General features: G+C 39.8%; 1 protein-coding gene across 4 annotated transcripts in view; it reads right to left on the reverse strand.

Moving 5' to 3' along the window:
- The window catches only part of FCRL3 (Fc receptor like 3), a 94,492-nt gene extending 93,226 nt beyond the window's left edge, over positions 1-1,266 (reverse strand). For 2 of the 4 annotated variants that reach the window (XM_070496975.1, XM_070496968.1), the window contains exons 1-2: positions 1,063-1,206; positions 306-326 (exon numbers count right to left, since the gene is read on the reverse strand). In XM_070496975.1, the coding sequence (XP_070353076.1) occupies positions 306-326; positions 1,063-1,093 (52 nt within the window). In that variant the 5' untranslated portion in view covers positions 1,094-1,206. Of the gene's footprint in view, positions 1-305; positions 327-1,062 lie in introns of all 4 variants that reach the window. The other 2 variants (XM_014836885.3, XM_014836883.3) reach the window with 2 other exon arrangements.
- Between the last annotated feature and the right edge of the window lie 14,288 nt (positions 1,267-15,554).

Raw genomic sequence — 15,554 nt, forward strand, 5'->3', positions numbered from 1 at the left:
GGGAAGGGTCTTAGGGAATAGAGGAGATCAGATCTGAGGCTCTCCCAACATGAGCCTCCTGCTTCTGCTCTTCCCTCTGAAAATGCTTCCTTCCTCTCTACACTGAAGCATCCTGATAATAGGGAAAGAACTGGAGAAATCAGGGGAGAGTCTGCTCACCCACTATAGCAACAAGCATGACCTCAGAGTAGCAACACCACCAACATTGGCACAGCCCTGAATCCTTCATTTATGGAGGCAGGTTGTGCTGGCCAAGAGGACCAATGCTCGGAGACCAGGAGGAATATAGAGAAGGGAAAACTGACCTGATTGTTCTCTTCCAGGAGCTGTGAGGGAACCAAGATTTAAAGATTAGCATAGAGCAATGTTTTTCAAACATTTTCAGTTACATACTCTCTGAGAAATTTTCCAACAACCCAGCCACAACCACTTCTTCATTTTTTCTTCCTCATTTCTTTGTCCCAATTCTACAGAACCCATCCCTACAGATAAACAAAAATTAGCCTATAATTTATTTTATAAACATGAATGACTGTATCCACAACTCCAGCTCACCTCTTTGCTGTTGCATACTTCATTCCCTTCTTCTCCTCTCTAGTCTGAACTAGCAGTGCAGAGGCAGAAAAGGGCTTAGACAAGTGACTTATCCTCCCCGTCATTTCTTTGGTGTTGTTCCTCACTTTTTCAATCTCTGGTTAAATAATGACTTAAAATCTCAGGGAAGGAGTTATGTTTCTCAGTAAGTCTTCCCTCAATTGCCTAAGTTTTGAAAGTAATTTTTTATCTGAGGGATTTAGAGCTGCAGTTTGGCAGAAAGAAAAATCCAAGCTTCCTATGAGATGGAAAAGAAATGGGTGAGAAACCCAGGGTAACATTCTTGACTTGCTCTGCTAGTTGTATTCAGAGACTTTGGTTTTCTTGGGAACACTGCTCTGCTCATTTTCATTCTCCTGCTGTCTGTCTCTGAACCCTAAGTGCAAGAGGAGACAGAAGTGCCTTGGTTTTTCCCCTGGCTGACATTAGAAACTAAGACCCCTGTCCCAGTCTGAGCAATCCACTCACCCAGGAGGAGTAGCAGCAGCCACAGAAGCATGGGGACCTGGCCCTTGCTGAGGGCAGGGAAAGTCTGTCTCACCAAAGGCCAGGTTTAACTTGCATCCACACAGGAGGACAGGAGGGCGGTACTTAGATGAGTTCTGCAAGAATTATAAAAGGGGAAGTAAAGAATCTTATCTTGCTTTGGGTTCTAAAAATATTCACGTGGCTGCCTTCCTAAATGCTGTTTGTATTTCAACACTGGCAGCTCTGCATTTTTAGGTGGTGGTCATCTTCCAACTGTTCAAGTCTCTCAGGAGAAATCTCCAAGGTTGTCCCTAGGTTCTCTGAAAATGACAAGCAGTGGATTTGCTAGTATTCAAATAACTTTTTCTTTATTTTTCAAATGGAAAATGCCTTTATAACTGTAAATTCCACATGAGGTTTTTGCTTCCACATGAGGCTCCTAATATAGAGACACTTGATGAGTGTGATGTCTTACTATGTTTTACAACATGAGTCATACAAAGTGTCAAAGCAGATGCAAAACCCTTTTTGCCACTTATATAAGCTGGCATGAAGCTGCTGAAAAGGAAAATAATAGAAAATCGCAGATTAGCAAAAGTGGCTGCCCCTAATTGCCACCCAGATCTGTGCAAAGTAGGAGACAAAGGAACAGGCATAAAAAGAGGAACGTCTCTTGTGTTAGTCTCAGCCTATGTATTACCAGTGTTGTGACTGGACTGGCTTTTGTGGTTCTTACTATGATTGCAAGATGCCCTCTGCATTCACCATAAGAAAATTTTGGAAAAAAAACAAAGGTTTATTACATACAGGTCCTGGTAAGCATATGGCACACATAGGGCTGCACAGTGAGGTCACAAGGCTGACGTTCCACTTTTATTGTGGTTAATGGGGTTTGGGGGCTAGGGTGGCATGGGCTCACTCTTTGTTGGTGAATTTAAAACATAAGAGCAGGCATTTAAAGCACAGAAAGAGACAAAACAAGTGGCCCAAATGGTCCATTATCAAAATCAACTAAGATCTCTAAAACGAGGGAGTCTCGGGGGCAGGGGTGGGAGGGGAAGCAGCCTAGCTCTTTATCTAGTGGCTGGCAGTGTCTTTATTTGAAGTAGCCATCTTTGAGGTGTAGGCCTAGGCAATCAAAGCTTATGTCAAAGACTCTTTGTTATAAAAAGGAAAAACCAATTGTCAGGGCTTATACTACCGAACCCCTGTTTTCAAAGCCAGGGCGCTTCTCAGAGAGACCTTCCACGGCCTTGCAATCAAAGAGGTCTCATCTATTTTGTGTCAGCCCCTGTGTGCTTTTTTCACAGTGTTTATCATGATCTAATTATTTCCTCTATTTTCTTGGTTATTTTTGTGTCTTCTCTCTGACTAATGCGTAAGGGCTGGTTTGTCTTATCCACTGTTATATCACTTGTGCTTCTAACAATTCTTTCTCAAAAGTAGGCACTTAATAAATATTTTTTGAGGGACTGTGAGAAACTCTGGATTAGTGTTTCTCAACCATTTTTTCATTATCCCTCCCTGACAGGACTTTTGGACTTTTTTTCCAAGCCAATCCCTTCCTCCATGAAACATTAAGACCACAGACATATTGTATATCTGTTTATGTACGGTATGCATGTATCTATGTTTTACACATAAAAATAGTAGGATCTTTTTGCCTCCCCAAGAACCATTTTTTTGCTTTGAGGCTTATATCACTGCTGTTGGGCATGCATGTTCTAGACATAGAGACAGACCATTCTCAGCAATCTAACTACCAGGATAGGAAGCTATGACCATTCAAAGACACCTTTACATTAGAAACAGGTGAGAATCTCAGATCAAATGTCGCTTCTTTGGGGAGGATATCCTGAGGCTATAATGGAAAGAGGTCCTCTTCTTTAACCAAATAGCATTCCATTCTTTCCCCAATGATAGTTACCAAATTTTGCCTTTCTATATGTATTTGTGTGATTGTATGATGTCCCTTTCTCTCATTAGACTGTAGCATCACAAGAGCTCAAAAGAATCTGGTGTGTTCTCCATTGTGTTTTCTTTCTTTCTTCCTTCCCTCTTTCTCTCCTTCCTTGCTTCCTTCCTTCACTCCTTCTTCCCCTCCTTTCCTCATTCCTTCCTTCTTTCCTTCGTTCCTGCCTTCTCTCCTTCCTTCTTGCTTTCTCTCCTTCCCTCCCTCCCTCCCTCCTTCTTTCTTCTTATCTTCCTTCCTTCTTTCATTGCTTCTTTCCCTCCCTCCTTCCTTTTTGTTATTGTAGTAAGAACACAACAAGATACTTATCTTAAATTTTTAAGTATACAATACATTATTGTTGCTTATAGATGCAATGTTATACAGCAGATCTCCAGAGCTTAATTTAACTTAATCTCGCTTAACTGAAACTTTATGCCCATTGATTAGTAACTCCTCATTTCATCCACTCGGAAACCACAATTCCACTTTTTGATTCATGAATTTGACTATTTTAGATATCTCACATAAGTGGAGTCATCCAGTATTTGTTTTTCTGTGACTGGCCTACTTCACTTAGCATAATATCCTCATGGTTAATCCATTTTGTCACATATTGCAGGATTTCCTTCTTTTTTAAGGCTGAGTAGTATTACAATGTACGTATACCTTGTTTTCCTTATCGTTTCATCTACTCATGGACATTTAAGTTTTCCCCACATTGTGGCTCTTGTGAACAATGCTTCAATGAACATAGCAGTGCTAATAATATCTCTTCAAGATCGTGAATTCAATTATTTTGGATAAGTACCCAGAAGTGAGATTGGTGGATCATTTAGTAGCTCTATTTTCAGCTTTTGGAAGAACTTCTATACTGTTTCCCATAGCTGCTGTGTCATTTTTCATTCTCACCAATAGAATGCAAGAGTTCCCTTTTCTCCATATCCTCCCAACACTTATCTTTTGTTTTTTTGATAATAGTCATCCTAACAGGTCTGAAGTGATATCTCATTTCTTTTTGTGTGGCATTTCTCTGATGATTCGTGATGTTGAGTATGTTTTTATGTATCTGTTAGCCATTTGTAAGTCTTTTTTGGAGAAATGTCCTTTGTCCATTTTTTAATTGGATTATAAATTTGTTCACTATTGAGATGTAAGAGTTCCTTATATATTTTGGAGGCTAACCCCTTATTAGATATATGGTTTTCAAATATTTTCTCCTATTCTGTAGAGTGTCTTCACTCAGTCAATTGTTTTCTTTGCTGTGCAGAAGCTTCTTAGTTTGATGTAGTGTCACTTTTCTATTTTTCTTTTTGTTGCTTGAGCTTTTGGTGTTATACCCATGAAATCATTGCCAAGACCAATATCAAGGGGCTTTTTCCTTATGTTCTCTTCTAGGTATTCTATAGTTTTGTGTTTAATGTTTAAGTCTGTAATCCATTTGACTTGATTTTTGTGTATGGTGTAAGATAAGAGTCAAATTTTATTCTTTTTCGTGTGGATATCCACTTTTCCCAACACCATTTGTTGAAAAGACTATCTTGTCTTCATTGTGTATTCTTGGTATACTTGTCAAAGATCAGTTGATGATGTATGCATGAGTTTATTTCTGGATTCTCTAGTCTCTTCCATTGGTTTTGTATGTCTGTTCTTATGCCAGGACCATACTGTTTTGATTACTTCGACAATATGCAAGTTTATGTATCATTGGTTTATAACATTATATAAATTTCAGGTGTACTACATTATATTTTGACTTTGTATACACTACATCATGTTCACCACCAAAAGTCTAGTTTCCATCCATCACCGTACAAATGTCCTCCTTACCCCTTGCCCTTCCCCTACTCCCCATTCATTTTGGTAACCACCAATCTGTTCTCTGTACCTACGTGCTTGTTTATTGTTGTTGTTTTCTATATTCCACATGCAAATGAAATCATATAGTATTTGTTTGCTGCATATGACTTATTTCACTTGGAATAATACCCTCAAAGTCTATCCATGTTGTCACAAATGGCAAAATTTCATCTTTTTTATGGCTGAGTAGTATCCCATTGTGTATGTGTGTGTGTGTGTGTGTGTGTGTGTGTGTGTGTGTGTGTGTATACAGCATCTTCTTTATCCATTCATCTGTCTATGGGAACTTAGCTTGTTCCTATCTCTTGGCTATTGTAAATAATGCTGCAATGAACATATTTTTTTGAATTACTGTTTTTATATTCATATTGTAAACGAATAACTATAGAGTATGGGTGTTACTTCTTCTAAGAGGTCTTCTCTGACCTTCCAAATCTGGGCTAGGTCTTCCTCTCATGTGTTTAATGAACACTTTGATTTCCTTCATCACAGAGTTCATCACAGTGAAGTGTAATTTCCTGTTCCTTTGACAGTATTTCTCAGTAGTGTAAGTATCTTTAGGGAAGGTAATGACTCTGACTCACTTTGAGTTCTCTGTGTCCAGCATAACTGTCAACAAAAGGAAGGATCAGTTGAATATGGATAGCTTTGAGATGTAGTGTGTTAAAATCAGACTTATTCAACACATGAAAAATTACAATTCATTTCATGATCATAAGTGAAGATGATGATGATTCCTGCTAACAATTGTTTCTTGTGGTTAGAAGGGTATGCTCAGAAAGCAGCTTTTTGAATGTTATTGCCAATTTGATGCCAAAAATATTGGATTTTCTGTCTTCCTCTCTGTTAGGCAAGGACTATGTCATGTTCACACTATAGTCTCTGCACCATGAACAATGCATGACATTAAGTCTAGCATTACCAGATAAAATACAGGATTCCCAGGTAAATTGGAATTTCATATAAAAAACAAATAATTTTTACTATAACTATGTCCCATACAATCCTTGGGATATGCTTACACTAAAAAAGTAGTCACTGTTTATCTGAAATTCAAATATAACTAAAAATCCAATATTTTTATTTGCTAAATCTGGCAAACAACTGAACAGTCATTTTTAATTTGCATGAATAAATTAATGAGTGATTGTGGTGAGGGAACAGTTGGTTTCTTCCATGTGTATACAACTCCAACTCTGGTCCTCTCTCTGCTCCTTAACTCACTCCACCCCAGGAGAAGTGAAATGACTTATCTGGTGGGCAAATTTGGGGGAATAATAAATGAGGCATGCTTTAATCAGCTCCATTCTTTTCATCTTGGATGCAAGCCTGCTGGTAGACAGATCTATATACAGGCACAAAACTTGCCCTGGACTGGCAGAAAATCTAGAATTTTGAGAGCTAATAGAGACACAGAAAGTTGGGACATGGGCTTAGATATAACAGAAATAAAAACAAAGGAACTAACATAAGTGTGTCATATATTTACAAGATGAGGTTATTAGTGGGACCAGGCCCTGTGGCTTTCAGCTTTGGGCTTTCACAAGAGAGCAGGGTATTTTGGAGATTGAAGAAACTCATACTGGTCCTTTTTAACTTTCCTGAGATCGGCAAGAGGCTGGTTTTGTGACCTTGATGGGTGACATCAGCTTGTGGTGGCTTTGTTTATAGGCCAGTGGATGTTTCTATAGAAGAAGGACTGAATATCCATATTCATGGATATCAATAAACAAAAGTTACAAGAACCTCATCAGGGGCCTGAAGAGAGTGGTGAAGGCCTTTATAAACAGGAACAAATGATGCAAGGGTTTAACTCTGGGCAGTAGATACACGGAGGACCCGAAGTTTGCCCTACAACAGAGCCTTAGGGCTATAGAGGTGGCTCAATAAAGGCCCAGAGTAGCCTGCTTAGCTTTTCTAGGCAGTCATAGCTGAAGCACATAGTCTTTTTTAGTAAAAGTAGAAAGATCTATAGCATTTTTTTTTCCAGGAAGACTAGTCCTGAGCTGACATCCATGCCTATCTTCCTCTACTATTTTACATGTAGGACACTTACCACATCATGGCTTGGTAAGTGGCACATAGGTCCACACCCAGGACCTGAACTAGTGAACGCTGGGCCACTGCAGCCGAGTGCGTGAACTTAACCTCTATGCCACTGGACCAGCCCCAATCTCTATATCTTTTTAAGGCACTGGTGACTGGTAAAAATAATATTTTTTAGCTTTAAGTTTCCTTGTATGCTACAGAACACCAATAAGGATCTAGCTCCAAATTGTTAGTTTCAGGCATAGAAAGTCTCCCTAAATGAGTCACCCCAAATTCCACCCTGCTTTCAGACCCAAGGAGCAAACTGGAGGGATTACTCTTGAATTCTTATGGTGTTCCCTAGGCTCAAGAGTTGGAAATATTTAAAGAATTACTGGGCCTGTGCTCTGGGAATCACTCCTGAAAGTGGAAGCAATGTGGCTTCGGGGGACCCGGGAAAGAAAAGATTTAGGGCATCTTTATGAATACAAGATGTTCAAGGAGTTATGTCAGCATCATGGTGGAGTGAGCTATTTTCTTAGTCTCTTCCCTCTAAGTTACAACTAAATGGACATTCATTAACAGACCAAGGATTGCCTACAAGGCCCAATAGGACATCTGAGAGATCCACACAGCCATACATCTAAATGTGGGGGTACTGGGTCCCTGGAAAGCAGTGGAAAAAGGTGAGTGGATTATTTTATTCTTTATATTTCCAAATAATTTCTTAATAACCCCATCCCTTAATCTTCAGGAAGTCGCCACTCCCAGACTCAGTGAGACCTTGTCTACAACTGTCTAAAACTGAAGGTTGTATTATACATAACACTCCACACGTCTAGTGAAGAACACAAAACATGCATAAATGCAAAGGAAAGGGAACATGTCAAGCCTGATATGTAAATGTGAAGCGATATAGTGCAAAAGTGACTTGAAAACTCTGTAGCAGAATCAATAATTGTGAGTAACAAAGACCATAAAGAGTTCATGAATGAGGTGGGAAAAAGTAATCATGGAAGTAAGCCTGGGAGATTCAACAGTACATTCATGATGGGCGGGACTATCTGTTAGGTGATGCAGAGGATGTATAGATGTTTAAGAATATGGCCAGCAGCTTATATAGAACACATAAGTGCTCAATTGAGAGACCACAGCGGGCTTTGGTGATGGACTGGATCATCAAGACAATAAAAATGGATGTTATTTATTAAGGAAGGAACCTAGCAGTCATTGTTAGATACCCTAAATTAATTATCTTGTGAAAAGGCTGCTAACAGACCTCTGAGGAACATAAAATTGTCTTTATTTCATAGATGAGAACAAGATTTCAGATAGACGTGGTAACTTAAAAATTCAGACAGCCAAGAAATCAAAGAGCAAGGATTGAAACTCAGATCTCTTTGACTCTGAAATATCCATTTACTCTAATATATGTAATAAAAAAACTGGGGGAAACACTGTATGAAACACTTTTGAGAGGAAATTAAACAATAGGATCAATAAAAGTGTTTGTCTTACAGTTATACTTCCTTTTCTTGCCCTACCTGCCACTACCCATGGTCCATGCATTTGTCTTTTTTATAAATAGTACATCTAGGAAAATTAATGTAAAAGGGAAATGGGATAAACTATTATAAATTTTTCAGTGCAAATATAGGGAAATAGAAAAAAATCTGATAAAGTGTATTATAAACTGGGTACGGATTAAGTGATTTTTGGGTTTAGAACAGTTGCTAGATATAGAGAAAGGGCAGAGAAGAGAGGAGCTTCTCCTTGAAAGTTACCTAGATCTGCACCACGTGGGCAGGGAAAGGATTCTCCTGATCAAAGCCCCAGAGTCCTCTGAAGCCGAAACCAACAGGGGCAGAGATACGTACCAAGGATCAAGGAGAATAGCAGAGCCATGACCCAGGCAACTAAAGATGATGAGCTGAAACTTAAGACTGGAGGGAGTCCCAAGAGCAGCAAAATTCAGTTTTGGTTGCAAGTGTGCTGAGAGGAGGGAGGGAGACAAGACCGGTCTGCAGCAGAATCCTTACCAGATGACCAGAAACCAATAGGCTCAGGGGGCAGAACTGACAAGGCTGGACTTGCTGAACTCAGCATATCCCCAGAGGAAGGGAGGTGGCTGTAACTTGTGGAAAGATGCTGAAAACAACAAAAAAACCCAAGCTGTTATGACTTCCTTCTGCTGTAATCCCAGCTCCATCCATTTCTGCTTCAGTCCCTTCACTATGTAAACAAGGAAAAGAGCTCCCACAAGGAAAATCGGGTACCAAGAATGAAGCCGTTTCACACTGGAAGACCAGGCAATGCTTGACCTCCATTGTACGTACATTGAACCATGTACGTATGGTTCACGGGTGCAATAGGCCATTTGATTCTGTCGCTCCAGATGGAAGTTCCTAGAGAATATAGAAACCAGAGACCATAGAGTAAACCCAGAGGTGCCCTTGGAGGCACCATAATCCAGTGTCAAAACCACAATCCAGAGTCAAGGTGTCAATCTCTGCATCTAGGGTTGGCTTTATTTCCTTCAAACCAGCATTTCCGGGACTAAGCAGAGTGCTTAGTACATGGATCTACTCTTTTTCAGTGCTTTTCCTGGTTAATGCCCATCTTTGGAAGCAGAGTAGAAACAAGTCCCTGTGGTAATGAAATCAAGTCATTCTAAGGTCTAAGATATGACGGACAGAAACTGAGCAGCAAGACTGTCAGTATTTCCAGACTCCCTCACCTTGCTATTGAGTATGGCTATGCTTCAGAGCTATTCAGTTCCAGACCACTCAAGTACTCAACTACATGTGCTAACATCACTCCCTACTGTGTCAAGCAGGATAATTTTTCCTCTACAATGAAACAGGTTAGCTTTTTTTATATTCAGGTCATTCCTCATAAAGCTTGGCTCATTATAGGCATTCATTTATAATCCTGTATTTCTTCATTTGCTTATTATTGCACTCAGTAAAAAGTTTTCGGCAGCCATGAGTGCCAGGTGAATGTGATGGGTGGAGGGAGTACATTGATGAATAAGGGATAGTTTGGCTCTCCAAAAGGACATGGTCTAATAATTTTAAAGCACGTGAAAACAACTGTAAGAGAGGAAAGTATAAGAAACTTTGGGAACCCAATAGAGGAAATGGTCACTTCTACCTGGGGGCTAATCAGAGACTTCATAAAGATGATGACATTTGAGCAGGAGTTAAAGGATGAGTAGAATGGAGAATCAGAATGGGAAAAGGCTTTGCTATGCATATGCAGACAAATGAAACAGCATTCCCCATTAAACAACAACAGGTAGTTTGGAATGCCTAGATCACAGCCTGCTTGTTGGTCAGGTGTCAGGAGGTATTGGAAGGTCCAGATGCTGGATGATATGAAGGCATCAACAGGATCCAGATGATGGAGGGTCTATATAAAAGGGTTTGTAAATGTGAATTACTCACATCCTTCCCTCTCCAGATTCTGAAATGATGCACTAACAGACACAACAAGCAGAAAAGGCCCAAAACATCAGCTTTACTGTTAATGAAGCTACATTAGATTGCAGCTGGGATCCAAGATCCTCTGCATTTACCTTCAGCCCTCAGGAGCCAGACCTGCCCTGCTGAGTTGACAGTTGGAGGAGAAAAAAATTCATATGGCCTGTTGGCAAAGAAATCCACCAGAGAGCTCAGGCCTCAAGATTCAGATCTATTTCTCCCCCTTTTAGGTAGAAAATTCAATTAAAGAAAAGGAAAGAAAAAATAAAAGCAAAAGCTTCCTCTCCTATAAAGTATTTTATTAACAGAGTAAAGAACACAAAGAAAGGAAAAGGAAAGTTTTTCAGTCAGAAGGGCATTATCCCAAGGGCACAAGAACCCACTGCAGGATGTTATGCATTTTAGAGTGTGTGTTCTGACTGCAGCATGGAAAAGGAATAGGAATGTGGGTAGTTTGGAACCAGGGAGACTCATGAGAGACCACCACACCAGTCCAGAGAGAGCAGAGGAGGGTCTGAACTGACAAGGTCATGAGGAGTTTTGAGGGGAGGAAATGAGTATGAGAGAGAATTAACTGTAGAATCTATGAAAAGACTTTGCTCTTTGGATGTGAACATGAGGGGTAATTAGTGTTTTAAGATGATCACCCGACTTCTGGAAGGGAAAAATGTCACAGAAAGTGAATAAAGATAAATGTCAGCAAGGATAGGCAGAAAGTAGACTACATCTCATAGTCTTGGTGTTTGGGGTGAAGTGGAGCATAAGTTGCTTGACAGGAGCCAGGAAGGTTGGATTGGACAGGGAGCTTCTGAAAAGTGACAAAGGTCAAAAGTAATCACTGAAAGGAAAAGGGACCTGAATAAAGACAAGTGCTATGACTATTTTTCATCACAGAGTTGAAAACCTGCATTTGTAAGTGTCACCAGTGTGCTCAGTTGTGAGGTCCCCTCAAGCTGCACTCAGAGAGTTGAGTGTGAGATTATCAGCCTGATTGATTCAGAGCTGGACACTTGTAAGAAAGGTATGTTGGGAGGCTAGTAAAGTGGGGATTCAAGCTGAGAGCACAACTTAAGTGGCCTACAAGACTTAGAGAAGATCAGGAAATAGGCTGATAAAAAGTGAAAGCAGAAATACATTGTAGGAAAGGGGATCTCACTGAGGAAGGGCTGGGGGAAAGGAAAGTGTTAGAATGTTCAAAGCATGGAAAGTTGTTCAGAGATTTGGAGAGAAGTGTTTACAAGTTTAGAGGAGAAGCAGATATGGGCAATGACAAGTCCCAAGTCAGGGGACTGAAACAGAGTGAAGGTGGAAGTTTCAGAAGCTGAGGGTTTAGGGAATTGAGAAAAGGTTATCAATAAGAGGCTTATCCAAATGAGGGAGATGCGGTGGGACGCAGGGGGTGTGGAAGTCCTCAGCTGTGTGGAAGTAGATAATTGTCTGGAGGAAATCAATATTTAACACGCATAAGAGCACAGAAAGCAGTCTGTGGAGTGCTCTAATGAAGGGTGAGTGACATGTTCTGCTGGTTTGGCATAAAGGTGAAACCCATCTGACAAATAACCCATCTGTCAACTGTTAGTGGTCTCTGTGAGAGTAGGAAACCATCTGAGTTGTTCCTTCTGAGTTATTTCCAGTACTTGGCATGCAATAAATTATCGTTGACCCTCTGAACAAACGAATGATTGTATTGGCAGCCAAAGGGCATCACTGAGTCTTTCAACCATCAGAATACCATCTCATGTCCATTATGTCCACATTGTCTTGTAAGAGCTGGGAGATAGAGGTCATAAGGTCTCCAAGAGGAAAAACTGTTAAGAAATATGTATTCTGTTTATCTGTGGTTTGAAAAATCAAAGGAAGATCTTTGATTTTGGTAATAGGACAGCAAGTCAATCAGGGGTCCACCACCATAATAATGGTATAGGTTATTTTTCCAGGTACGCTCATTTCAGTTACCCTTAGTGGGACAAGGTTTTTTATGTGTACATATCTTACATAAAATTGGCTTTGGAACTAGGTAGGACTGACCCCACAGCTGAGAGTCATGAGGGTGTGCTTCCTGGGCAGCAGAAGGTAAAGACTGACATTCTGGGATGGTTGCCAGAAGGACTAGGGGTCTCTTGGGCTGCCTTTCTATAATAATTGATAGAAAACAGGATTCTGGTGGGTTTGGCTGCTCTTTCCCGTGTACATCTGTAAACACCTGTAAATAGAATCATTGATTCCCTTCTGCTGCTCTCATTTGTTTATCTGCCTCCCTCCCAAGTAGTATCCAGGATTGAGAAAGAGCTCAAAATAAGGCATAAATCCAACTAGGGGTGGAGGGAACATGAGCAGAGTCTTCTGGCATTGAGAATAAAATTGTTTCGTGGAATTCCTGAGGAGATAACAAGATCTACATATGGATACTACAGGAAATTATTTTTTCCAACTTATCATTAGAAAATTCTAAAGACAGAAGAGGTTGCCCCAGAGAACATGAACTATAGCTATAGGTATTTAGTCACATGGCCCATTAATAGATATTCCATTATTTATGGTTGATTGATTACTATTAATTTTTTTTGTCTCCGATTCTCAAAATTGCAAAAACATTCTAAACATGATCAAGAAAAAGATACTAAAGGTTTGTTAAAATATCAGGAGCAGCCCTGGCAGTCTGCGGCCCTTGTGGATGCTGAGGGACAAGCAAGACATTTGGGCTGTGGCCTCCCCCAGGCACAACAAAGCCATAATGGCCTCTCATTCTTCAGGCACCAAAAATGAAAAATCCAAGAGAGAGGAGGACTGGTCATGGCAGCCAAAAGAGTGGAGTCCACAGGGAGGAAACCCTGTAGGCCTGGCTGCCCTGTCTGCATCCTGCCTGGCTGTCCATGTCCTGCTGCCAGTAAAACTGGTCCTGGCTGTCCAGTACAACTATGTCCCTGCTGTGCTTTGCCCTGGAACTTCAAAATGTGCATTTCTGGACTTCACTGGAACCATCCCTACAAAGAGGCATTACAGTGCAGAGGCTAAAAGCACGTGCTTTGGAGGCAGGCAGACCTGATTACAGTTCAACTCAGTCACTTAATAGCCATATGACCTTGAGCAACTACTTTGACCCTTTGGCATAGTTTTGTTGAACAGGATTTATACCTTTTTTGCTAGAATGGTCAGTTTTCACTTCTGCCTTTTATTAAACACATATTTAATTAATTTAATCTTGCTTAACCCATTATCATTTTCTTCTTTTATATTTTGATTTATTTTTTGTAGGAAGATTGGCCCTGAGTAACATCTGTTGCCATTCTTCCTCTTTTTTCTTGAGGAAGATTGTGTCTGAGCTAACATTTGTGCCACTCTTTCACTATTTTTTACGTGGGATGATGCCACAAAGTGGCTTGATGAGCAGTGCTAGGTCCCTCCTGGGATCCAAACCTGCAAACCCAGGCTGCCAAAGCGGAGCATGTGAACTCAACAGCTACGCCACCAGTCCGGCCCCTCATGTTCCTCTTTTAAATGGGAAATCAAAAGTGATAGCAAAGCAAGTAGTTTATAGGATGACTCCTTAGATAAGCGCCAAGCAGAGGAGATCAGCTTACTTCTTAATGCTGTTTAGCCTTAATTTGTTCTTCTGTGCCCCAAAGCTAGTCCCCTGGACATCCCAAATCCTAAACCTAGGTCATATGAAAAACATTCCCATGTGAAAAGACCCCTATTCTGGTAACATAAGAAAAAATGGTTAAGTACAGTGCCCAGGAAAAGAGAGCGAGAGGCGTTGTCTGAGGAGTTGGTCCCAGATTGGGAAGTGTCTCGGGGTGACTGGACATCATTGCACTATGCTGCCTCACCATGGAATGCATTATCCTAATGGTGAAATAAGAGTTCTGTAATGAGCCACATGCACAATTTACTCCTGTGTACTTCCTACTTAGCCAAGGGGCTATTGTATTGTCAAATTCCAATCCTTCCTTACTAAGAGGATGATGATTTTCCTTAATCTGTGTGACCAAGAGAACCTTTTCTGTTCTATCCAGCCCAGATTTCTCTTTTTCAGGGTCTACAGATCCTCTTCTGAGTGTCCACACCATTCCCATTCCATGTGGTCTGGGAGGTGGTGTCATTTTCCTTTTGTCAGTTTCTTACTCTTGAATAATTTACTGGAGCATGCCACCTATTCTTGAAAGGAGATTGGAAATGGAATAAAGAGATGAAAGTGGCGTGAGGGAAGGGTTAAGAGCATGTGGAAGGAGAAGGAGGAAAAGATCAGACTGGAGATATTCTCTGTCACCCCTCTCTCTCAGCATTCTCAAAGCTAGTAATAAAACTTTAATCAGATCTCATTAATGTAACCATAAATAATCACTAATTGTGTCTTGTGTACCAAATCCTGTCTGAGCTTCTAGAAGGGGGAAGACAGGAGTTAGTGATGGTTTAAAGACAGTCTTTTCTATCAAGACATAAGTGCCATATTAAATGACAGTGTATTTTGAATGCTACAGTATAAGTGTAACACTTTTAGAATATTTTAAATTCATAACTCTTATTTTATTCTTGTAACTATTAGAGTATCCATCCTTTATATTTAGTGAATATTAATATTTTGCCTAATTAATAATTACATATAATAGAACCAATAAATAAACATTATAAATAATTGATTTAATTAATATTTTTAATAATGTTAACCTTTGACACTTAAAAATATAGTAAGTTGTGATAAATAAGTTGGGTAAAAGAATTTCTATATAAAAATGGAAATAAGGGGAGAAAACTCTACTTAGATGTATATTAATATAGATTTAGATTCAAATATAAACATAGGCATAGATGCACATATTTTATATCTTGCAAGGGTAGAATCAAGAGTTAATTTCTGTGAGGCTGAGAAGAGATACATTGGGAAGAATAAAAATGTTTAACGGGAACTTATTTGGTTTCATTTTTGTTGCGATAGAGTAGTATAAATTTTCTAAATTCTCTCAAATCTCTCTTATAAAATTGTTCATAACTTTTCTTTTTCTCATAAATATAATTTTTCATACTGTCATAGTTAAGGCAGAGGACCTAAGGTCTGGAAAAATAAGTACTAGACCATTTGTAAAGGACATGTTAAAAAATTGTGAAACCAAGGAACTGAAATTTATAATCAAATCTGATGTGCTACAAGCCAACTTGAGTTAAACCCTTTT

Source organism: Equus asinus, chromosome 25 (genome assembly GCF_041296235.1).
Source record: "Equus asinus isolate D_3611 breed Donkey chromosome 25, EquAss-T2T_v2, whole genome shotgun sequence".
Classification (NCBI taxonomy): Eukaryota; Metazoa; Chordata; class Mammalia; order Perissodactyla; family Equidae; genus Equus; species Equus asinus.